This window comes from Falco biarmicus, chromosome 7 (genome assembly GCF_023638135.1).
Source record: "Falco biarmicus isolate bFalBia1 chromosome 7, bFalBia1.pri, whole genome shotgun sequence".
NCBI lineage: Eukaryota > Metazoa > Chordata > Aves > Falconiformes > Falconidae > Falco > Falco biarmicus.
This window is the reverse complement of record NC_079294.1, coordinates 41,358,203-41,385,119: the sequence shown is the minus strand read 5'-3', so window position 1 is coordinate 41,385,119 and position 26,917 is coordinate 41,358,203. Positions and strand designations below refer to the sequence as shown.

The 26,917-nt window shown below is 39.5% G+C and overlaps 1 protein-coding gene across 5 annotated transcripts in view; it reads right to left on the bottom strand.

Annotated features, from left to right (window-relative positions):
• Positions 1 to 26,615, bottom strand: part of PPM1A (protein phosphatase, Mg2+/Mn2+ dependent 1A) — a 35,235-nt gene extending 8,620 nt beyond the window's left edge. Inside the window, exons 1-5 of one of the 5 annotated variants that reach the window (XM_056345360.1) lie at positions 26,212 to 26,615; positions 10,969 to 11,820; positions 9,097 to 9,214; positions 4,017 to 4,125; positions 1,592 to 1,649 (exon numbers count right to left, since the gene is read on the bottom strand). In XM_056345360.1, the coding sequence (XP_056201335.1) occupies positions 1,592 to 1,649; positions 4,017 to 4,125; positions 9,097 to 9,214; positions 10,969 to 11,802 (1,119 nt within the window). In that variant the 5' untranslated portion in view covers positions 11,803 to 11,820; positions 26,212 to 26,615. Of the gene's footprint in view, positions 1 to 1,525; positions 1,650 to 4,016; positions 4,126 to 9,096; positions 9,215 to 10,968; positions 11,821 to 26,211 lie in introns of those variants that run through there. The other 4 variants (XM_056345362.1, XM_056345361.1, XM_056345359.1 and 1 more) reach the window with 4 other exon arrangements.
• Positions 26,616 to 26,917: the final 302 nt, after the last annotated feature.

The following is a 26,917-nucleotide window of genomic DNA, read 5'->3' as shown; positions in this document are numbered from 1 at the left end:
TTAAAAAAAATCCTAATACAAATAGAGTATTTAATTCTAGTGGGGTTTAATCCATATGCCTTTGTCTGTTTCCTTCTCCCTTGCTTAGATTGTTCTATATTCAGTTTTCTTGTACTGCCTCATCAGTTGGGTACGTAACACCACAACTAAGAAGTGGTACCACAGATGGGTAGTGAAGCAACAGCTAAGTCTGTAGCACAGACATCAGAGCAAACTGCTTCTCTACAGCAGTCTGGTTGATGCAGTGTTGCCTGCTACCTTCCCCTAAGTAACTAAGGGCCACGATGGGCTTTAAGAACAGTGTCTGCTGGTGCTTCCACACCTACACTTCCTAATCATTACTAAGACTGTGGGAGGCAGAAATATTACTCCTCCTTAAAAGCACTGCCTTACCAATACCGTCAAGAGAAAAAGAGGTTAAGTCTCTAGCAATGCCACATATGACAATTTCTTAGCACCAAGGTTCTGCACCCTTCATTCAAACTTGCACATAGAATTCATTACAAGCCATGAAGAACAGTTGGCATGGAGGTGTAGAAAAAAAACACAACCCAAAATCACTAAAATTACCCTTTGCAAAAGTACCACCTCCAGTTTTTTCTTGAAGACCAGAAGTAGCAAAGGCAAGCAATTATATGAAAAGACCAAAATGGTTGTGTTTGTTTCAAGTGCAAGGATGAAGAATAAGAACAATAGCGAGTAAAAACGCAGGAGCTGCATGCCAGCTATTCAGCATGCAAATTTCTGTATCCAAGTTGCCAACATCATCACAAAACAAAACCACTTGCAGAACAGTAACATACTACAGAATGTATTTTGAAGGTAAAGCATCCTCTTCAAGCAACTATTCAGGAATTTTTACGCTGAAGAAATAATGAAACTGCCAAATAAACTAGTGCCCAGCTGTAAGGCCAATGCACAATTCTTTATGTCTGGATGCACTTCACATCATATCTAAGTTATTTTGCTAATAGGTAAAGGATCAATTTAACTACTTTATGAAGTACAGCACTTTCAATGATAGAACACTGTTTCCCGTGATTTAATTGAAATTGGGATCACTGGTCATATTTTAAGAGTTCTGGGGTGGTTTTTTTCCCCCCACTGATGGTGGATTCATGTCACTCTGACCGCTGACATACAAGAATGTAAACTGTATGCTTGCTGTAGGATGCTCTATGCTGAGGAATAAAAAGTGCTTATGCAGTCCATTTGGAAACTTAATATATCCTTAAAATTGTTACAAATCTGTTTAACCTACAAGTATAGCATTTTTCTTCCTGATGTTTGGGGAAAAACGTCTCCCATAAAAGAGAAAAGAAGATATACATGACCGCACCATTTGGAAACCCAGGCAGGATTCAAAGAAGAAAATTCCAGGGGACAAATGAATCAATGATACGAGAGTTCTGAGATTATGATCAGCAGAAGCCAACAGAAGACAATTACAAACCAGTCCAAAGAGAACAACGTTGCTATTGCTTCTTTGGGGCAAATGGTCTTTTAACAAGAACTAGCAATACGTTTCTTTACAAAACAGCTAAAATAATTGGGGTAGGGGGAAAGATAATGTATGAGAAAGGATACTTACAGTATCATCATTCCTGTAGGGGTTCAGTCTGTTATAAACAGCTTCAATCACACTCCGTCTAGAGCAAAAAAAACCCACAAGATTTTAAGATTGTGTTTTGTTTGTTTTTTCCTAAGTCAAATTCCCCAAGTACAATTTTAATTTAAAATGCAAACTTTAAAAGGTTTTAAATTCACAGAACCAAGCTTACTGCAAGTTATCACTAAGTGTCATCAAACACTGACCACAGCTACTGTATAATTAAAACCTTTAGGTTCAAGAAAAACAAGGCTGAGCACCACCCAGAGTTCAGCAGAACACAATCTGACTTTCAGTTGAAGCTGTGGTGCTGCTTGGTGCTACATCTTCCGACTTCGAAAAAGAATGTCAGAAAACTTGATGGATGTTGAATGCCCTGGTCATTTGTGTCTGATGAACACTGCAGTAGTACTTCATGTATTATGGCACTTTCACAGGGGAACAGTGGGGTTTTTATTTTCTAGATGCACAAAAATTGCATTCTGAAGTACAATTTTGTTTGTGTTACATTCTGAAATGTACTTTGCATGTGTAAACCTGGAAAGATTATTTCTGAAGCAATACTCTTACAATAATATGTCCAATACTCTCCTGCAACTTTTCTCCAAGAAATTTAATCTGCAAATAGCAGTTATACATATTGTATCTTCAGATTGGAAAGTATTTTTTCTGGAAAAAATATGAAAAAAATCGATTCAAGCATCTTGACAGTTTCCTCCTTAAAAAAAAAAAATCTGCTTAGCATATTTAAGACAGCTTGTAATTAACTTTCATCTCTGGGATTCTCACCTTTTCTAATATTGAGAGACAATACACTGATAAAATATTAATAGAAAAATTGCAAGCAACATGTAAATGAGCAACATTTTCGTTGTTTTTTTTTAAACACAGGGTGAAAGTCTTCTTGAAAACTGATATTCAAAAAAAAAAAGAGCCAATGTGAGGCTGAAGGAAGCAGCAGCCTTTGCCTTACCCAACATATAAGGAAACAGCTTTGGAGGGGGAGCAGGAAGGAAAGAGGGGAGTAAAAGGCACGAATGATAGATTGGCCTTTAAAAGCAACATTCTTCCAGATCCCCTTCTGCAGAATCAAGTATGATGAAGTAGCAGACTACAAGTGAAGTGCCATACAAAACAGGCTTCAAAGAACAACCTTTTAACTGCTCATGAAAGCATGCATAGGAATCGCAAAGGAGTGCATTAGAAGAAAAAAAAAGTAGATGATAGGTTTTATAATCATCCTGTAACACTGAAAAGTCAGGAACTACCATGCAGCAGCATAAACACCATAGTGAACCTAGGGAGTGATTATAGGGCACAATAGGAGAGGTTGAATCTAAAGCAATAAAAACAAGCAATTACACACAAAGTACGTTGCACATACGAACTGGAAAGCTTCCCTTATCTTTCAAGAAATGGGTATCTTTGATTCTAAATAAAGGCAGGATTCTTGAAAAGCATTATTTTCCTTCCAAACTGGCAGTAGTGCTCTGAGTTACACTAAGATCCAATTAAATCCATACTTCTATCAATCCCTATTCAAACTAGCGTGACTAAGACACAAAATCCCACAGAAGTCAGTCACTTCAGCTCTTCCTCAGGATCACGATGCTACTGCTAGCCAAAGTAGATTTCAGTTACATACCTAGAGTCTTGATGTTTTGGTGTAACAGTACAAAAATCATGCTCTGAAAGGTTAAAAATATAGTCTGTACCGTATGTGCCCAATCACACAGCACAGGTTCATGAACAAACTATTCAACCAAAAAGCACTTGGTTTGGCATGCAAAGGAGCTAAGCGCATTGCTTCCTTAAAGACTGAACATCAATTTGAGAAGCCACAGAGCATCAACACTGAACTCTTCAAGGACAAAGCCAGCCTATATAAAGCTGTAAGTTTAACTTCCCACTTTTCTTTTTTGATAGACTATCTAGTTTTCAGATTTGTCAGAAGGAGAGATACAAAAGCAAACTTTCAAGCAATTACAATGCTGCTTTAGCTACAGACAAGAAAACTGCCAAGCAAAACATCATGTAAATACCACTTGTTAAAGTGTAGAACTACATTATCCAAGTAACTAGTAACTAAAGTCAGTGCATTATTTTTGCATCTTCAAATGTAAACCTCCCACCCAGAAAACCCAGTTAATTACAAAACACAGACACTCAGGCCACCCTTAAAAAACTCTCAGTCCTTCCCAAAACTACTGTTTGATGTTTTAGTAGTGATTCAGTTAACTCTGTTCTTATGCTTGTCCTTTTCATTCAGAACAACCGAGTAATAAAAATTGGAGAACAGATCACCTTTTGTCCTGTACCCTTCTTCCCTCCCCCCACTTTTAAGAGTGGCCTTACAGTAAAGTTTTGATTTAAATCAAAAACCACATTTACACTGATGTGAACTCACTTGCTTGCCAACTCCCCCCCCGGTGGGAGGTTTGGGATGCTCTCAGTTGCTAACGTACGCATCACGTGGACTAAGTCTGGGACTCCTTCACCCTGCTTCTTTATGATCTCTGGGAATCAGAAGTACTTTTTTTGTAAGTGCAGTCCAAATTTAACTTTAAAAGATTGAAACACTCAGTTTTATAAAAAGTCAGCTTAACTTCTGTTAATATAAGTATATAAAAGATAACAGACCATATTCAACGTGGTAATTGTTAAGTTTGGTTCCGTAACAAAAAGAACCTGTAACAGATTTGACAAAGATATACTGCTGTTAACATGCACATTGGGTTTTGAAATACAGAGCTACCTAACAAAAGTGGGGGGAAAAAATTATTTAATGGCTTTCCTGCTATACATTAGCTATAATAGAAGATGTAACATCCTCCCAACAAAATGCCCTGGGCATGAGGCAGATATTAGCATCAGCTTTATCATTGCAACAGAGGATAAAATATTATTGCCATCATAGAACACATAATATGTTTTTAAGAAACAAATGTTAGACGTATGAAAAAACTCCCATGGCCGTATGTGTATTAGCCAAAACTTTCACCCCACTGCGTTACAGCAACACGTAAATTTTAAGAACTATGACATACAAATTAAAAGCCAGGGACAACACATTCAAGAAACTTTCCATCCTCAACTCACTCAGGGGATATGTGAATATTGGGCAGTTATTTAAAGCTGATCCACTCCAACTTCTGGGTGAAGAGAATCTGTATTGTAGCCACAGCCACGTTTGCTAAGAAATCCATTCTTTAACTTTATTCTTAGGCCTGGGATTATTTTTTTTTCTTTTGTTGTTGTTGTGTGTGTCCCCCAGGCCATAAGCACACAATTTTATTTGAACCGAGAAGATTTCAGACTATACCGCCCCTGAAGAGTCATTCTTTAAACAGGGATTTTATGAAATTTAAGGAACAAGCACATTGTTTAAAATGCATCTAATCCGTTTCTCTGTAAACATGAGCTCTTGGAAACTGTAAGAGATACAAATTATTAAGACTTGGCGCTGTTGATCTTGAAGTGAATTCTGCAGCATACACACCATAATGTGTACATATATGCATATATATCTATACATGCACCTATGTACTTGCACACTACTCTTCATTTAATAAGCATTTACACAGCTGGAAGAGTAGTTGGAATTCATCAGTACCACTTTCAAAAAATACTCCAGCATTCTGTTTTTGCCCTAAATGATAATTACAAAAGAGCACACCAGTTTGTATTTTATAATTTCATTAGTGAAATAAGGCACATTAAAAGCTTTTAAAACCCACATGTATCCAGTCCTTTTTAGTTAAAAAATTAAAACCAGCAATTGTGAATTACTTTTTGTGCATGTAATAGTTCTTCAGGGCTGTGAGTGTTTAGAAAAAGCATCAGCTCTATTCTGCAGTCAGGCTGTGTAAATTATTTGCAAGGTACAGTGGAAAGACTGCCTAGCCCTCAACCAGTGTTAAATGCTACAACACAAAGCTTTAAACTGTTTACTTAAAAACTTACATTTTAAATACACAACACCACACACCACAGACACCTCAAAAACTTGCCATTTCCTCAAAATCTAGAGCCAAAATTCATTTTATCATCTAGTATTTAGTAAATAATCTACACTTATATCTGAATAAGAAGCGAAGATCTCAGATTTGGTTTGCCAAGTTCCTTTATTGTGCAATTTTGAACATCTAGTATATTCTACATTGTGCTAATGCTAAAGTTCTGCTGTACAAAAATAAGGAATTTATACTTTACCTATACTACACAGTTTCACAACCTGTAACTGCAGTACATTTAACATACAGTCTCCACTAAATGAATACATTTATATTCTGATAAAACTATAGATACAGACTGAATGAACACTGAAGACAACAAATGGAGTCGGTCTGCTAGCTGTGTAATTTATTGGAATTACCTTCTTTCAATACATCTTACAACCCTCTCCCCATCCTTTAATTTACTTTTAAAACCTTCTATACATTTTCATGGCATCAAGTACTGGAAAAATGTACTTACAACCCTAAAATAAAGGATTCAAAACATATATGCTTTCTTATCTTCTGAATGGGAATTCCACACAAAGGTTAAGAAAAAGCCAGAGCTTTGATTTTTTTGAAAATACGGGAAAGAACATTTAACAGCTAGCTTAAAATTATTTATCTCTATATCGGTATAAATATTGCAAGGGTTATCTATTACGGAATGTTTTTATATCAAAAACTGAGAACAGAAAAAATCTTAGACAAGTTTCTTTTTAGAGTCAACATACCAATAACACATATTAGTGCAAATAATAGCAACACATTTTGGAATGACTGATACTTATTGCAAGTAATGGCACAAAGATGCCACACTTTAGCTTTCATTCATTGTAGCTACAAATCCAGACCACAAACACATCAAAGTTAATAAGAGGAGAGTTCTAGGTGGCATGGAAAGCAAAAATCTTCCTATGTTTTTAAAATCTTAATCAGCTGTGCTTTTTCAAGATCATCAGTACTAAGCCCTATTCAGTCTTAAAACTCATACTGCTCCTTAACAGTATAAAGATATAGTTTGGGCTGAGGGAATAAAAATACAACCAGAAAAAAATGCACAATAGTAAGCACCAAATCTCATTACTTGTTGGACTACACTGAGTACTGCAGTGCATATAACACATAATATGCATTTTTACCAAGTTCCCATTTTAATGCATTTTAATTTTAAATTGATATTACAGGTTAGTAAGATCATTCTGAAATGATACTCTTTACATTTTCTAGTTCCTTCAGCGGAAGATGAGGCTTTTAAAGGTAAGCACTGCCATCCTTAAAAGTATCCTAGGATAACGGCAAGATTATTCATTGTAGTGTTTAAAGTTTCAAACACTGTAGCAGTCTTATCTTACTAGCCAATACCGCATTATCCACTTACACCAGGAAACAATTTAACTGCATGAGAATTATGAAGTTAAACATAAAGTTATTCAACTCCTGTTCTTGAAGCTCTGCCTTAGTTCAGCTGCTCAACTTTCCTCAGGAATAAGAGCTAAAAGGCCAAATGTGCACATAGCTGATACAAACCACTGCTGGGTTGAATAGTGTTTGCTACGTATTAATTAATTTAAATATTATCTTTGTGCAACAATAAACAAAAGATTGAGGACAACTAAAAAAAAGCAAAGACCCTTGAGAGGAATTACAATGTATTTGCTCAAGTTGTTCAGACATCATCCCATTAAATTAAAGTGCTTTATAACTACATACAGAATCCTGCCTCTATGCAAGTACCACACTTGACTCATTACTGAAATTTTCTATTTGTATAAATGTAAAGTACTGGCAGCCAAATTCATTGTATGTAGCAGTCAGATGCGGTTCCAGTGTTTAGGTTCCTCATTTACAAACTGAATTGCCTGTAGAAAAATGTCAGCTTTCCTCATCATAATATCCCTGGCATACGAGGCCAGCTGAAGATGCAGCTTTAACTCGGACGTATTTTCATATTCCAGATCATGAGTTTGTCTAAACTTAGACAAAATATCTAAGATACGAAGGTAATACCAGCCCAGATTAGGAGAGTTAGCATGCTGTAAATCCGTACGTGAACTGACAGCATACTTGTTCCTCACCAATTCTGTGAGTGGGCAACATAGTAAGCTCTTCAAATGCCTGGTGCAGAACTGCTCACTGCTTTGAAATGGAGAAAGCCATCTGACACTTACTCATGCAGTGTTACCATGCACTTGGATATTCCTGCTACGCTGTCAAAAAGATTCACGCTATTCCTTACTGTGCACCAACTTCTTTTAGGCAAGTGTTGGATTATGCACCAACTTCTATTAGGCAAGTGTCTGTCTGGACATTTGTTCAGGGGCAGAACAGATGTAGTTGGTCAAGACCTTGCAAATGAGGCCGCTGAATATGGTGATACTTTCTGAAGGAGCACCTACCTACACACGTAGTAAGTGCTTTAAAATTGCACATTAATTTGTCTGAACCCAGAATTCCCATGTAGGCAAGTTCTCTGTGGAATTTCTGAAGCAGCACTGGCTTATCTTCAAGCAAGTTAAGGGCGGGGGGGAGTGCACGATATATTCCTCTAACTTACTAATCACTGATACCATAGTTGTGAAGAACTCTGTGTATTGTGCCCTGTGTGCTATTGAGGACTCTTGGACTACACAAACGTAATTAGACTTGTAACATATAGGTCTAGAAGAGTCCACTACAAAAATAGATTCAACCTATGCAAATAATGCAATACAGCATGTCTTATGTTTCAGAAACAAACCCCAAGCTGTGGTCATTTTTAAATACTGAAAGGCACTATAAATCCAGTTTTAATGAGAAATCTTTTAAAACAAACTGATTTGAAATACCATTTTTAGTTAGGTGACCCAAAATGCCTAAGACTTGCAGTTTCAATTTTAAGTTTAAGAACTCCCAAAATAAAAATTTAAAGCAAAATTTTTAAGTTATTACAGTAAGATGAGCTCCCAGGTCTTTTTCATCATGAATGCTTAAAGATTAGCTTTGACAAATTTCTGACATACTTTCAAATAAGTAAATATGTTAGCAGATGACAGTAATCAAGCTGTAATCCTACCATAACTGGATAATAACATACTATGGCTAATTTGTACGTAACTACATGGAAAAATGGCACTCAAATTACCATCTTCACAGACACTTTGCAAGATATTCTGATTATTCCATCTAATGCCATGTAACAGGAACCAGAATTTACTGGTCAGAAGTCAGTGCTGTCAACAGACTCATGAAGAACACTGAGCACAAATGAATTATTTCTCTGCCATCCTGAGTAACTTTGAGGGCTACAGGCTGCTGCACATTCATAACAGAACTTTTTCAGCACATTAAACAGGACTATGAGTGCCTTTTTCAGACATACACTAGATGGCCAACGGCATTTGAAGGTTATTAAAAAGCCTGTATGTGTTAAAGAGTTTAGTTGTTGGAAGGGGAAGGGGGCCGGGGGTCTGTTTAGAAACAAAGTTACTTATTTTTTTTTAAATGATCCACCTTCTACTCTGCTTTCCAGGTACTTGTCCAACTCTGCCTCTCTTTTCACCGCCTCTGGTGATACCTTTGGTGCATTCGGAAAACAGATCAATATCACACTCATGTTGTCTCGACTTCCCTGGTGGAAAAGAAAAAATTATTTGAGAACGTATACACACCAGGCTGGATACACAAAGCATTTTACACACGCACACACACACAAAAAAATAATCACAAATCATATGGTCCTAGAAGACAGCTTTTACTACTGACGGCTAAAGATAATATTAATCCTAATTTCCCCCTACCCCCTTACAGAATTCCAGAAGTCTGCCCATTCATTTAGTACAACTTTGAAGTCACTCTTTGTTCTTTCCTCTTTTATGGTCTGAAGACTACATGAGTCAATTACAGACAGTCCATTGTCTTTAAAAACTGACATCACTAATGAGTGATGTGTAATTACAAAGTTGTATTCCATCTTGTTTTAAGCACTATCCAATCATTTCGGGAAAACAGCTGAATATTAGATGGGTAAACAAAAGCATTACTGCTTAAAAGCACTAAGTAGAGAGGTGCTGAATTCAGACAGTGCTTCAACCTAAAATCACAGCTATTAGCTTCCCCCCCTACCCTCTTCTTTTAAAACAAGGAAAGTTACAAGTGACAGAATCTGTTAAAAGATCAGCTGGAAGGGGCCCAGCCCTTTACAAAAGCATTCTTTGAAATGGAAACGTTTAAAACTCCAACTAAACAGAACCCTAATATTTGAATAATGTTAAAATATAAACACATTCTGCTATTAACACCAATTAAATGAACTGAAGTCAGCAAGATCAAAAACAAACCAGTGTTTAAAACAGGAGTATATGGGCATATGAGGAGGTGCTGACAGTTCGGTACTGCAAACCTTACAGCACCCACAAGCCATTGCTCCTTTCCAGGTATTTGTTCTCAGGATTAACAGCCCAAAATTGTAAACAAAAATATATGTATTATCAATCTGCCAAAATGCTGAAAAGCAGTTACATTTCTCCAAAAGGGAAAGAATGACCTTGTTAGCCATGTGGCAAGAGCGGAGATGCTGTCTCATCTCTTTAGCATCAAAAATGTTGGCTTTTTTTACATTATGACTGATAGCTTGCCTTTGGAAAATTAAGTTCAAGCTACAAAACTCAGTATTTCAAATCTCTTCTTTAACTGCATCATCCTGCAACTTATTAATACAAAGTAAAAGTTATTGTAGAAAAAATTACACAGATTTGTTAGATAAACCAGTCCCATCTTCTACTTGAGCTAGTTTCAGGCCTGTATTGCACAACACTGAATAAGAAATACAGTAATTAAACCAGAATAAAAATGAACCTAGGAAGTCAGATCTTCATATAGTCAAAAAGAAATTTTAAACTGCAAAATATGAAGGCAAGGTTCATTCATTCTGTATTTATTTTGGTGTAATTATGACAGTAACATTACTACTATATGCCCAAGAAAGGAGAGGAAGATTAGGAAGGGAAAGAATATTCTGTAGCCTGATTAAGTCTTAGGAGTTAAGCTTTTGTAAAGTATGTTGTGAAACAGAAAAGGGCAGTAACTGTACTTTGCTTGCCCATAGATTTCCATCAGCTTCTAGTTTCCCAGCAATCACAATGCATCTGTACACTGTTCTAAACTCTTCATTACCCAAAAGCACCCAAAAAGCTGTATGATTTCTGTCGGGTGTTCATTTCCCCTCTTACAACCATTTTCATGGGAATCATGGTGATTACTGTCAAAGTAGTGCTAAAATAAACCATTGGATACTTATAGACTGGAACTGAAACTTTTTCTTAACTTGTTCATAAGCTTCTAGTAGTGAATACACAGTAAACTGCTTCTCTCAAGTCTGGCTACCTTGTACAAGCAGGTGTCAACTATCTCATTGCAAACTTTCTCAAGGTCATCAGTGACTTCAAGTCTGGATCTTACAAAGTCACACAGCTCTTCATTTCCCATAACATCCCAGATACCATCGCAAGCCAGTATGATGAATTGATCATCTTCTTCCGATCTCTCAATTTCATAAACTTCAGGTTCAGGTGAGACCAGCTGTTCTGTAGGACCTTTCCCATGGACACATTTGTAATCAAAGTCCCCAAGTGCCCTTGAGACAGCAAGAGAGCCATTTACACGCTGAATCATTACAGAGCCACCTGCATTCTGTATACGCTCTTTCTCCAGTGGATTACTTGGTTTGTGATCCTGTGTGAAGAAGTGAACCTTCCTGTTTCTACAAAGTAAACCTCTCGAGTCTCCACAGTTGATGAAGTATGTATGTTGGGGAGAAATCATGACACCCACAGCTGTTGACCCACTTCTGTCTGCACCATGTTTCTTCTCAGAGATGACTCTCATGTGTTCATCAATTTGCAGAAAACCTGTTCTGATGCCGCTCTTTACACTTTCCACAGATGGTGGCCCATCTGGTCCTTTAAAATCCTGGTTGCTCGTTATGTGATCTAATAAATGCTCACAGCAGTACTTGGCAACCTGTGATCCAGCGTGCCCATCATATACAGCAAAAAATGACCATCCATCGAGTCCATTTGGCAAACCAATCACAGCTGTATGTGCATCCTCCATTTCAACTCGCCAGCCCTGCATACTACTCAGACCGTAACGAAGCCCATTCCCTTGCCCCTGGGCATTATGCTTCTCCATCTTTGGCTTGTCTAAAAATGCTCCCATGATGACTTTCCCTCAGTTCTAAAAGAAAACAAAAAAAAAAAGATTAATAAGACATTTCTTAAACATCTCTTGTTTAAAATCCTATTGAAAATTATTAAGTAACAGCCCAAATAACATTCAGATGACAAAAAATACACAGATATAAAGCTGACTTTTCTGTCTCTCTCTCTCAAGTCAAATTTGCATTGCATTCATCTAATTTGAACAAGGACACTGCTACTAGCTGAACTGCACTTTTCATTTTTTTGCAGTTATTTTCAGCTGCTTTACTTGAAAAACTTATATTCCACTGTCATTCATGGTTTTGACAAAAGCCTCTAGTATAAGTATGTATGAGATTGGTTTGAAAGAGGATTTGTTAACTGGCACACATCTGGATAGCTATGCTCCCTGCAATTACTGAACCAATGAAAGGGTTCAATGTTTCTAGGACAGTGGCATTCCCTACACCCCTACCTGCTGGCCACAAAGTCCTGCTCATGCTCTGCTTTTCCGATGGTAATGGGGAAAAACCCAAACTGATTAGGTTTTATTTTGGGGCAGGAGGTTTGTGGGTTTTTGTTTGGTTTGTGGGTTTTTATTTTAAAAAAAAAAACAACCAACAGATAAAGTGATCTGAATGATCCAAATGATGCCAGAGCCTGCATTAAAGGCAGAGGCAACACCAGATAACCAGGAGCAGGACTCAGAAGGACCAGAGCAGTTGTCCCTTTAGGCAGCAGCAAGCCATTAGTTTGGCTCGGCCATCTTGTGAAAGTTCATCCTTAGATTTTCAGTTAAATAACGCAGCAAGCTTCTTTGATGTCTGTGCTGCAGATTTACTTAAAACCTTAATGTATTCATGCTTCACTGAAAGACAACTGCCCCTGACAAGTTTAAGGAAATCTGTATGGAAATAAAATCACACATATCGTAAATTCACGCTTCCTTATTCAAGCCAGACCAATATACTGCACACCCTGTCCTCCTCCACCTCCTATCGTTGGGATGTGATGCAGTAAATATTCATGCTTAAGAGAATAAGAATTATATTTGCAGACAGCATAAACTGACTGGTTTATCTTCATGACTTTCACACCCTAACCACCCAACCCACCCTTCTAATGCACATCAGTTTATTTGCGCATTCGTTATTAAAAAAATCATACAAAATAGGTCACATATTTTACATACTTGCAAATTCTGCCCTGGGACACATCAAAGTGTGCAAATCACTGTTATACAATACAAGGTAATGGAACAAGACTACAAGCTTTTCTATTTGAAAACAGTGGACAAAAAACTAACTGCAAGAAGAATTTCTGAAACAGATTTTACCTGGGGCCCCAACTAAGCAGCTGCACCAGAAGAAAAGTACGCTAGGGGTTTTAGAAGGTTTTAACTCATACATGGAATATATTTGATCAGTTTTCCAAGTGATAAACACTTTTTGATAACATACTTTTACAGCAATACAGCTCCAGCTATAAGTGACACTATATATCCAACAAAGCTTTTCACATTGTCTCGTCCAGGCATTTATAAAATATCTGCATTACAAGGAACTGTCAAGGAATGTTTTCATCTGATCTCACCACAACAGTGATTCAAATGGCTCTTTGGCTCACATGCTTTGTTAACAACTGCTTCCTCTCACCCCAAACCTTGCTTTTAAGTTCTGTCTCTTCTCAAGTGAACACAAAATATTGATGCCCACACAAACTGTAACTAGTCAACAAAATATAGTACACTGGTCTTGTATCCTAAGCACATGCATGAGGTTCACATTACTGCAGTTGCTAGGAAAAAATACAACTTAGACTTTTTTATCTTCACATACAATTCTAGTGAAGTCAGAGTGATCAAAATAATTACAGAACGCTGCCATAAATCAAGTGGGAAATTATTTTGCAGAATAATAGACTTTTTATTCATTCCATAATAGCAGCACAGTTTAACACCTAACTCTTATTATTGAAGAGATCATAAAATACAATGTAGATACTCAACTATTTCACCTTAATTTAAAAGCTCAAAAAGCAGAAACTGCCCTGGAAGTATTTTACATTATTACTGTGTTTAAAACAAAACAAAAGCATTAAGAACAAGATACAGTTAAACTGATCAAAATCTCTGTCAAATTTGGGCTAAGAAAGGCAGTTTTCCTTCTAATCTCTTGCATTATTAGGTACTCAGTATTCACAGTTGTGTATTGTAAGCTGTCCCTCTCAGTAATTTGTCACTTAAACCACAATTAAAAATACCTACAGACAGGTCGTGTGCAGTTCTAGCAACTCATACAGAAATCCTACCACACTTCAGAAGTTAACAAATCCGCCCTCCATTTAAAATCAAGTCCCTCTATCCCCCCCCAGAAGGTAAACTGAAAGCTGTTGCTGTTCTAAATTAAGCCTTGTAGCCATTGTTGACACATGATTCTTCAAGGGTGTGAGCGACCCACTGTAGAAGTGAATACAACCAGACAGAAGGATAACCACAATGTGGTCACATAACTTCTCCTTAGGAAATTATTCACAGCCCATAGCATGAAGTAGTCACCTTCTGAAAACTGCAGTAACACACTGCAGTTCCCTTCCTTGCAACACTCCAGCTCGTCATACTTCCACCAGAACACCAGTCTAAACCTGTAGGAAAGTAGGCCAGGTTTTCAAAATCCTCACTGTATCTGAAGGGAAAGCACAGTTTTCTGTGGATAGGATGAATGTGCCAAGCCTTTAGTTTTTATAGAATTCCAATTCCTGTTCAGAAAAATTTGAGTTTAATACGACCAGTCTGTGACTGTGAATTCTTATTAATTGGAGGCTACCTGCTACTTCTCCTCCCATACCCTTACGTGTGGCTAAAACCTGGAGAATTTTAGAAGTCTTAGTTATAAACAAAGAAAAAATAATTTTAAAAGGGACATGCATACTCACACACACACAAAAGGCTGACATAAGACACACATGCCTCCTTTCTACTAAAAGTACCTTTTAGACCTGTTTTTGAGTCCATATTACAGAAACATCTTTCCCACATAAGCGTCTACCTAAATCACTAGTACGTTTCTTCATTCTTTCATGAGGCAGTTTGTACGCTTTACTGATTAAGTCAGAATGACACCTTTAGTTAAGCATATAACTGTATGCAAATCTGATTAACCTACAGCAGCGCAAGCACCCAAGTTACAGCACGATTTTGTTATGTAATAACACTAGAGAGAGAAGCCGGACCCAGAACAGTCTGCGTGTGTGATGTGTAATAAAGCAACAGATTCTGAACATGACTGAACTTAGCCCTCTCTTACATTATTTCAGTCATCTTCCTAAACAAGAGCTCTCATCTTAGGACCCTTATTCAAATAATTTTACTACCCTTCCCCTTGCCCTTCTTAACCCAGCCACACATTTCTGCAATCACACTAGAAAACTGCAGCCTCATAGGGGGAAAAGAACAAATCCTCTGCTCTTGAAGCCTCAATTTTCAGGATGCTCGAACAATGCATGTACATACTATAAGCGACAGACATATTTCATATTCCTATTAAAGCCAAAGTAAGAGAAAATGCACTTTAATCATGAAGTTTAGTGGCAAATTACACCACCCGCTGTTGTTTTTTAAGAGAAGGAAAACTCTTAACAGTACTACAGCAGCGGTGCCCTGTAAAAAGATCAGAGGAGCAACATTTCCTTCAGAAACAGTAGCTCTAAAACATCACCTGGTACTGCAACTGCCACAACAATTAGTCAAGCAAACTTCAATATTAACCTAAGATGATTCTTGGTTCACAATCTCCCTATTAGTGACTTCCATTAGTTTCTCCTAAAAGAGAAGAGCTTTCTGCAGTCTAAGTTCCTAGGTTTTGGCTCTGAAGAACAGAGAAGCTTCTGAACAAAACTAAAAGTGAAAATGGACCCCATAAAAACAAATATGCAGGGGACACATCCGTGCATCTGCAAGTGTATCTAAACTCTAACTCTGAAATGCTGATTTTGTGGAGGTCAAACTGAAGGACAATCTCTACAGCAAGTGCAGGAAAAATTCAAGTTGCAGTTTGCAGACAGAAAAGCAAGAATACTGTACAGGGTCTAGAAAAATCAACACAGGTAACATTATCTTAAAACACAAGAGTGCCAAAATTCAAAGGACTACAGCATCAGAAACAAAAGTGAAATACTGAATGGAGCTTGCCAAAGAGTCAGTAGCTAAACTCCTTGAAAACAGACACAAGTGGAGAACAGAGTGGCAAAGAAAAAGAGGGGTAATTAGTATACTGGACCATGGACAACCATGGACAACCACAGATACATCACTGGAATGCATGAAATTTCTTTGCCCCTTCATTTGTCTCTCAAATTATGCTATCCAGACAGGAGAACTATAACTCCTTCTGATACACAGGAAAGTAAGTTCTGCTATTTTCCTATTTGTTATTCATTTGCTTGAAGGTTCAAACGAAGGTAAGTCTTAAGTTGTTCACAAAAGACAGTTCATGTAACTTCATGCACCCCTGTAAAAACACAGTTTATTTTTCCAAGGAATCCAGACACTGATTTGACTGTCTTGTCCAAGAAAATCAACTACCCCCATCTGAAACTTGTACTTCAACAACATCTAATTTAATAATCCTTTTTAAACAATGTTCAAGTTGTAGTCCTTCTACTAGGATAAGCTGCTTATCTGAATCACACTGAAATCATAGGCACTTGTTCAAACTACAGTGACAAACATCCCCATACTCTTAATTTCCTGGAACAATTCTCCAAGTGACATCATGCCCTGTGTGTTGTAATGAGCACCATAAAGAAAGATTACAATCTTTACTTGAACTACAGGGCACAGACCAAGTCACCAAATTATACAGACTGCTCCTGAACAGAAAAAGGGCATTTGATCACTTCAACTCCAATCTGATCCGTGGTACTTTTCCTCCTGCCTTAAGCAGGCTGCTGGATGCAGTAACCAGTCAGCACGTAACTGTGCAAATGTGGAAACATTCTCAGAAGTTAAAGCCTGTTGAATGAAAAACTGACAGTACATACTGGATGCCCCAAATCAATTTATGTTAACAAACAACATGTCAGAGATCATCTGAAGGATCGGAAGAATGACTAAAATAAAACAGAACACGCAGATGAGGAGACATAATTACACCACAGTCATGGGCCGAATGAAGTCATGAAAAAGCTTCCTGCCAACGAAACTATTTAAAAACTATTGGAGGCTATACGACTGAGTTCTGGCACTCACAGTTCAACAACATCAACAAAGTCCTGAAAATTACAGTTGATGTTTCTGAATGTATATTTGCAGACACAGGAATACACTGCCAACTAGTAGACATGAATTGTCCATGAAAGAGAATTAAAAGTAGTAAAAGACAGAAACCGGGCTATTTCAATAAACATGGACTAACACACGATTTCCCCATCAGAGTACTTGCTTCCTGGAGATGCAACTAGTCTGCACTGCATTTCAGTACACAACTGCAAATAGAACATACGAAGAAACTACCATATGGGTAAAAAAAAAGTCTGTAATAACATTAAGAATTTTTTGCTTTAGGACAGACGTAGGAGCTATGGCACATGGTGGACAAAGGGAACAGGAAAAAACAGACAGCTGGAAACATTACTTTAAAGAAAGTAAAGAGAAATATCAAAGCTCTCAGAAACAGGCCTTCAGACTGGACACAAGTGAGACAGGGCACAAAACCCCCAAAGGTAAGCAAGTGTGTGAGACACTGTGTGCAAGGGAAAGTATGAATACTTTCAACCTTTCCCCACTTACAAGGGGGGAGGGAGGGTAATTAATATGCAACAGTGCTTACAATTACAACTTCTTACCACAGCAGAAAACATTAAATCACTGCACCTCTGATACACTCCTATGAACTCTGACCTCTTGATAGCTGGTCCACAGGCACTCCATTTCACTGAGCTAGGTTGTTTTGTTGTTTAAACCTTAACTTCTGCTTAAAACCACTAGGAGCAGACAACCTTTCCAAATGCCTCCCCGTACTAAGCAGCAAAACATTTTATCTCACTTGTTTTCCTATGTCAACTTATTTTTTACGTGTGTACATGGTAGAGTAGGTAGGATTTAGGAGAGAATTGCTAAAGCTTCCAGAAGTTTTCTGGAACACAAAGTAACCACTATAAGTTAACACTATCCCTCCAACAACACATTTCAGCTTTTTCTTAAAATGCCTTTTCCTCTTCCTACCTAACTTTCCTGCAGACAACTAAACCTGTTCCAAAGTTAAACTAGGAGCTTCTAGTCTCAATATGAATGTATGTTGGCTGAGGTCCAAACTCTCTCCAAAGGAGATGTATGTAATCTGATTTTTTTAAAAAGAAAGCCCTGGATGTTGAAAAAGATAATTAACCTCTAATAAATTATTCCTGCAGAAATTTGAAAGATGGTGATGTAGTTTCAAGATTTATGGAGTTGCTTTCATTTTATTATGGTCAGTTACTGCAGAAAATTAACTTCTTTCGAGAATCACTAGCACCACTACCAGAAACAGAAAAATCATTATATTGATTCTGAGAGGAGATACAACTTATATCCACAAGTACCACTTGCTCATCATGATCCTAACATGACTTGCACCCTCAGAACACAACTAAGGTAACAATTCTTGGTCTGGAAAGAGCTCTTTCTTCTTTCTAAATATTTATACTACAAATTAGAGGTGGGAAAGCATAAGAAAACCCCCCACCAGGCAGCAGTATTAAAGTACAAGCAGCCCAATCACTATGGAAAACTGCGTAGACAACCAAAACTGTGTAAGGACTTCGAAAATCAATCAGGTAGCTCTCCATAAATTCATATACTGCTGTTTGAACAGTATGAGAATGAAAAAGCCAAGGTCCTTGCTTGAAACATTAATAAGCAGAAAACATGCCCATGCTGGTGTCTTGCTCAGCACCTTTCTGGTTATACTTAATTTTCCCAAAATTTCTTACTCAAAAGTGTTGGAAGATAAACAAAAGACACCCATTTTAGACACGGAGATTAGACAACTACTTTGTTAATAGCACACAAACTCCTGCAGACTCCAGCCAAAATTCAAAGCTCCTTTGGAATAAGCACTGTAAAAAGGAACTGGAAGATCCAAGGAAGCTGCAGTCTATGTAGACAGAAGTTGGGAGGAGGAAAGGCCTTGCTTCATCTTATATATCAATGAGAGAAAGATTCAAAATTTTTAAAAGAGCAAGGCAAACAAGTGAAAATAAGAATCCCTACCAAACTGCTCATGTCAGAAAGAGTACACAGTGCTATGCAGCTATTCCAACAGAACTACACACAGCAAGTTTCACCAGAGAGAAAATACAGGTGAAAAGGAAACAGAAAATGACAACAGAAGAATGGAGTTACAGTAAGTGCTAAGAACTGAATTACATCCCATCCCCCCCCCCCCCCCCCCCCCCAGTATTTGTACCACCAAGCGGGCTCTGCCACTGTCACCTACCATCACAACAGACTACTACCCCACTCCTAGGCATCATGGGCCTAACTGGCAATTCTTACTTGAGTATAAGCCTCTGAAAGCCCAAGAATCAAACAGATCTGAACACATCACATGCTTCAAGTAATAGCTAATATAACCCCATGTTCTTTACATTTACTTTTTTAAAAATCTCTTATTTACAGCTTGAAGCCTCAGCATCTTCGTTCACTGCCAGTGTTACCAATCAAACAATACCTGCCTTAAAAAAACCAAGTTGAGATTCATAGCGGAATGTTTTCTTTAGGGGAAGAACCATACTATTCCACTGCTACTTCTGCATCAGAAAGAAGAAAACCCACACAAAACCCAAAGAGCATTTGCTTTTTCATCAAGTCCAGCTAAAGATATTTAGAAAAATCAAGGCAGAATTGGAGTCCTAGCTCATCCTGCCACTACCCCCAAACCGGAAAGTGAAGTTACTGGGTAAAAAGCCTCTACACCAGAATGACTTATTAGAATGACCAGGACTGTTCAGGTTGCTCAAAAGCCACCGGAGTAAAGTCAAGCTACGGCCAATTTGTCTTTGTCAGTGTTTTAGGTGAAGTGTTACAATAAACTAGGAAAATGATGCTACATGGAAAAAGGTACCAGTGGGATTATTCACTGAGACTCCAAAAAACAAAAACAATAATTAAAAAAAAACAACAGAACACCAAGTGCATTAATTGAACCATTCCTGAAACATGGCAAAAAAATATAAAAACATTAAAAAATTACATGCACACTCACTCTCTCATCTGTCGTGATGAAGTTCAGGACACTGCCACTTTTTGGGGTTTCTTAACAGTTAACATAATTTAGCATTGTCACCTGTGGTAGCGTGGATGAAGTCTTGTAGAATCCCACCATCCTTCTGTCACGCTGTTTCACCAATAATCTCACAACAAACAACTTAGTGTGATGATTCCATTTTCTTTAGGTATCTAGGACTGTATTAACGTAAAATCTATCTCCTCTTTACTTCTGTCTCCAGTTGCTCACCAAAGTAACAGCTCTTCCTGAAACAATTATTTAAAGCTTTCAAACTTCAGATCCTCCTAACTTCAACAATGAGTATCAGCCACCTATTTCTGATTTGTCTTACAAGTAATTTATTAATCAGTATGGAAGAATAAAACTCAAGTGAAAATATGGTTTATACAGATAGTGCTTGGGAATAAAATAAACTATTCAGAGAACACGCAACTGGTATGCATGTGCCCAGTGATTAGAAGATGTTTGCATAAAGGGCCCAAAATTTCCTGTTTAGCCAAGTACTCAATATTATGAAATAATTCCAAGTAAGATACATAAGCCATTTCCCAGACCCTTCATTCTACATGAAAATATTTGTGGAGCTCTAATCTCAGCAACATAACCACTATTCTGGTGGACATAGGAAAAGTAGCATACAGGATACTTAAAACCTGATGACTACACATGGGAATGGGAATAAAATAGGAAATGCTGTGAAGTGTACAGCTGTAACCTGGCTTTGCCTGCAAGGAAATGACATCAAAACTATGCCAGAAGCACATTAAGACGTGGAAGTCAAAGCCTCAAGGCTTAGGAAAAGCTGGAGTTTGTTCATTTGTACACACACACAGAGCTTTTCTTTACAAAGCTATTTTGCCCTCACGTCCCCAGCATTCCTATCTCATTAAAAGAACAAGGACAGAGGATGACTGCTGCAATAAAGCAGATTTTTTTCCCCCCTCAAGACTACACAAAAATATAAAAAAAGAAACCAAGTGAAACCCCCTATTGTTTTATCCTTTTATGCAGACAATGACCTGCAGGACAGGCAGCTTTCCTCAGAGGGTCACACTGATTACCAAGTTCCCTTCTATCAATATCAGTGTGGAGCTGACATTTGCCTAGATGAACAAGGCAGTAAGGTGCTCTCCCGAGTCCAAACTTAAGTTCACCACAGCTCTAAATCTTCTGGTCACCAAATGTCACTGTCAAATTCACCTGCTCTTCAAAATATAAACAATGCCAGTGCCAGCATTTCCAAAGCTTTCAGGGCCTCATTCTGCAGCCTCCAAGTAGTTCTTCATGGAGAGCAGTAGTACTAGGTTTTTAAGAGGGACCTGTCCAAATATCTAGTATAATTGATTGGGGGAACCAGACAACTATTGACCGAAACTGCTTATTTCTTCATGAAATGTTACTACAATTTCATCCTAACCACTTACCTGCCCACATTTTCCTGCATTCTGCACCCCTTTCCAAATATCAGGTTTTACTTAACTTAGCAGACAGCTGGAGAACTCCTTAAACTCATCTCCAAACACAGAACTCAGGCTTTACACAGTTTACACAGTTCTCATGGCTATTGCATTTTAGGGCATTTCATAAGTAAAAAATGCGACGTAGTTTTATGCACAAATAGCTATGATATATGGTCAAGGAGAATACAGGCTACCATTCAAATTCCAGATCAAAATTAAAGTTGGCAGTTAAAATGATTGTACGCATAGATACAGAAAATCCTTCAAGTTACAGCTGAGACCCTGTTTCATCCTCTAGGTCACAATCCAGCAAGACATTTAAGTATGACAGCAACATCATTCATCTGAGCAGTCCCACATAATTCAGTTGCATGTGGCACATCTGGGTAAGCACATTTAAGTACTTTGCTTTATTTAAACTGCAGCTATCAGAACACAAGTCACGTTACACTTGAGTTTCTTGGGTTTGTAAACTATTATCGTAGAACACTTTAGAGACCTTTTTATCTACTAAAATAATCTTATCTGAATGGAGAACTAAGATGTTGGCAATTAAAAGGCTAATGTACTTTTTTCTATATGTGTAAACTGCTAGCATTTCTCTACATTTTAATACTGAAACCTGATCAGCCAGTTTTGGTTTTTTCCTCTGCATCACTTAGATGCTCTGTTGCTACTATACTGCTACGAAGTTTATACTCTAAACAGCAGAAATGTACTTCATTGGAACTATGTGTATAGTAAGGAAGTTTTTATTCTGTTGTTTTAGTCACATATAAACACCTTTTTAGAAAAGCTGTTAAAAAAATCTGAGCAACTGTTTCACATATTTATAAACACACTCTGTTTTTTAGACTTCAGTAGCAAGCTGAAATATCCATTAGTTAATTTTAACAGTACATGAAAACAAAAAATTTAAAATAAACACTCAGTAAAACAAACTCTTGTTCAGCTTAAAAACAAACAGAAATTTCAAAAAAAAAACCAAAACAAAAAGACTTGACATACATCTGTAACTTAGTATGTGGTTTAACACAGAGCAGAGTTTAGCAGACAGAAATACTGAAAAGCAGACCATACAGCACTGGTTTAACACCAGTAACACTCAGCCAGGTGCTGCCTCTACTCAGGAACAAAAAATCAGTCTACTCACTCCCATAGTATCACACTTGCCTTCCTCTCCAGCCCAATTACAATCTCCTTGGTCCAAACATTCTTCCTAGTCTTAAGATTTAAATTACTTACTCTATCAATATCAAATCTTAATAAATCCTAAATTGTTCCTTCACAGACAGATAGCAACAGGAACAACATGAAGAAGCTACAAGCAGATAATGCTGTCTCCACTGTGATCTACACCACATCATGGCTCAAATAGACGAATCCTTCTTAAAGATCATTTTTATGCACTGGCTAATGGAATGTACATAAAATGCCATATAAACCACATTCTATGTAAATTCCCTCAATCTCCTAAACATCTTAAGAACACCAGCATTTTTTCAGGGATTACATAGCGTTTACACAGACTTTGTACTTTGCCATTCTTTCAAGGAAGAGCAATGGAGTTAAGAATGTTTAAATTTTACATGTTTATTTCTTTTCCTAGTATTTTTAACTGAAATTTGGGTCACGTGACTTAAACTACAGAGATCTGTAAGAGTTCAGCAACAAAGTAGTATCCAAAAAGAGCTTAATTTTCAAAAGAACAAATGACACTACGGGTTCCATCATTTAGAACAGTTACAGACGATACAACAATGTTTCAAAAAACCCATAAAAGTGAGGTATAATTTCTGAGAGAAGAGGAACAAAAATTACAAAGGGCCATGTGCAATAGTAAGAATAAATGTTGTCTGACTCAGGTGTAGCTATGATAACCCACTACTGTCTTGACTTCAAACACTGTTACTGTTCAAGTCTTTAAAATGAGCTGCAGGTTTGCAGACACAGAATACAATTCATATTCATTCCAAAACGTGCTTATTTAACAACACAACCTACATCATTCAATCACTTAATTGCAATGCAGTTCTGCTCAGCCAATTACATAAAACAGTATTTTTACATCAGAATAAACCTGAACATATAAAAATTAAGTCAATAGTAGTATCAGTATTTTAGGAGGAAATATGTTATTGTTAAATTACTTATATTCAGGTCGCCTTGTGAAAGCAGCTGCTTTGTATTCCCTACTTCCACTAAAAAGGAAAAGTGCAGTAAGATCTCTTATTGACAGCTGCATTCAAAAACATACCAGTTACATAAGTTTGCAAATTATACTGTGCCAGTTAAATATCTAAGCATTTTAAGAACTGTCGTTAAAATGCTATCTCAGCAAGAATGACTCAACTTCACTGCCTAAGCTGCACTTCAGATAAGCAACTAGCTTGATTTTATAGAAAAAACTTTTTTGTATTCTGCTTTAATCCAAATTGCACTAAGTGAGTTTGCTTGTTTAGACCTGCAAGCTTCACCAGTCATTTGGCATTTCCATCTCTCCTCCTCATTTCAACAAAAGTATCTTAAGCTTACCTATAGACAGTTAAGCAAATACTTGGGAAACAAGTAGTTTTCTACTGTACCTCAAGGGGAGAGATTTACCAGACAACCACCAGCCAAAGGACTACACCTACAAACCAGACCTAAGCCTTGCCTGTATACCAGAAAAACACGGCTATGCCAGAAAAGCGTGAGAGTACAGACCAGCTCTCTCCAGTACAAGCTACATTTATCAGAGGGTTTTATCAGATATCTATGTCTGTGAGGAAAACATTAATAACTGGCATGATGCATCAGCAAGTCTTTTACTCTCAGCCCAATCTCACAAACAAAAGATAGACCCAGAAAGGCCTGGAAGAGAAAACTTTAGGGGCAGCTATCCCTACCCCAGGGAAAAACGCTGGTACACCTATCAAAACTGCTTTCCTTCAATGCCTTTCCTGATTGCCACTTTGACTGGATAGGTCAACTGTAAAACTTCCTGACCCACATTCCCCCCCCACCCCCCGGCATCTCTGATGTTATTCACAGAAAAACTATGAACAGCAACAGAAAGGAAGCTATCAAGAGAAGAAATGTGGGTAGAACTTGCACAGTTCTTGGTCATTTGGCAAGTCACACAGGGTCCCGAGGAACAGCAGCCGTATTCCTTTAATTTCACTAGTGCTTCACAAATCCTGCTTCAGCCACCTAACCACTGATAATGTACATGTACAGGCTCAGCAAAGTGCTACCTACACAGGCTCATGTTTGGAAAGTTATTTCCTAGAATCACAGGAGTTAGAACTTCTACTTTACAGTTCTACTTACTCTGATGTTAAATGTCACAATCTAAGGAGAACGCATCACCTACCTTCAAACCTACTGCTCTCAGGATCTAAACACTGCCTTTTGTTTACAAATAAATAAATGAATCTTCTGTATGACACGCAGGACCTTAAACCTTAGGGTTACCACACAGGCCATCTTAATAACTAGGACTTTCTCTTTTCACAAAAGGTACAACTCAAAAAAAAAATTAGTTCCTCCCACATACTACCGTAAACTTAAACATTAGTTTTGCAACACCAAAACTTTGCCATACACATGGCAACACTGAAAAACTGAAGCTGTACTAATTAAATACAAATACATTAACGAACAGATGTCTACAAAATCAGTTCTTCTGAAACTAACTTGCTGACAGTCTTAAAACTGTATCCTATCCTATCCTATCTATTATAATGCAGCTAATGTAATAAAAAGGTTACACATATGCTCAGAAACTCTGGCATTTAACATGCAAGCCCAATTATCCAGTACATCACTGGACAACTTTTTAATACAGGAGAGTTGCTTTTAACACGCATGCTATGACAGATCTCAGATCATCAGCGTAACCTTTGCTCACGACATTGTTTTCAAAGGCAGCGAAATCTCTCTCAAACTTTAGGCGTTGGCAAGGGAAAACCGCCCGCTGCATAATAATGTCACTATTTGGGGAGTGCTTGATGCTCCGACCCTCGCTAGGGTGGGGTGCTTTATAAATAGATGCGGGTTTTTTTTCCCTAGTGCCGTGCCCCAAGCGTTTGGGTGGCGATGGGAGAGCAGGCTGTTTATAGCCATTATTAAATGAACTCTGGATCGGCCAAGAAAAGGAGGGGGGAGGGAGAAAAGGAAAGCTGCTGCTACCTGAGCCGGGCCCAAACCCCTCTGTACGTCGTCGTCCTCCTCCTCCCTTTCTTTCCCCATGCCCATCCCCAAGGGGCTGCCCTACCACCCCCCACCCTTTTGCAAAGGCGCCTGCAATGCAGGGGCTGCGCAGCGGAGCTCCGCGGCCAGGCCACCTTCAGCCCGGGGGGGGGGGGGGGCGGGGGGGGGCTCCCGGCAGCAGCATCTCGAACAGGCCCGCACCCGCGCCGCCCCCCGCCCCATCTCCCTCCCTCTCGCCACCCCCGACCAGGTACCAGCTGCCGCCGCCAGGGATGGCGCCTGGCTCCTCACCCGGGCCGCAGGAGGCACGGCCCCCGCCACGGGCTCCCCGCTCCCGCAGGGCCGAGAGGCAGAGCAGCCCCTGCGCAGGCCGCCCCCGCTTGTTTACAGGCCCCGCGGCCCAAGCGGCGGCGGCCGCAGCTCGCCCAGCGCCCGGCGCAGCCCGGCCCCGCCGCTGCCCCCTCAGCCCGGCCCGCCGGAAGCCCCGCGCGGCGCGGCACCACTTACCCCCCGGCCGCGGCGGACGGCGCCGGCTGTGGCGGGCAGGGCCGCGCTCCCGAAGGTGCGTGGGGGCAGGGAGGCCGGGGGCAGGCGGGGACGTCCGCGGAGGGGCCGGCGGCGGGCGGGCGGGCCGGGGGAGAGGGGGAAGGACGGGGAGAAGGAGGAGGGGGGCACCCGGCTGGCGGCCTCGCCTCAGCTCATTCACAGGCGGCGGCTGCGGAGGGCGGCTCTCTGCCCAGGGGGAGCCCAGCGCTCATCTCGCCTCCGCTCCGCTCCTCGCTCGCCGCCGCCGGCCCCCCGCCCCGGCCCCCTCCCGCCCGCCCGAGCTCCGCGCCCACTCGCGGAGCGCCGCGGACCGCCGTCCGCCCCCCGCCTCTCCCGCGGACGGACACACAGACACACACACACAAACGCGCGCGCGCGCACTGCGCCGCCGCCTCCGCCTCCTCTCTGCGCAGGCGCGCCTCGCGCGCCCGCCGCGCGCTCGTGCCTGCCGCCGTTCCCCTCCCCCCACCCGCCCCGCCGCGGCCACCGCGCGCGCGCCGCAGGGGACGGGGTGGGGGGTGGGGGCGGAGGCGGGAGTGGGTGCGCGCGCGCGCCCCGTCGCCCTTTTCCCTCCCCGCCGGGGCCGCCCCCGCCATTAAAAACCAAAACAGAACAGAAACGCAACAAAACGCCAAACGCGACAAACGCCGCTTTTCGGGGCAAAACC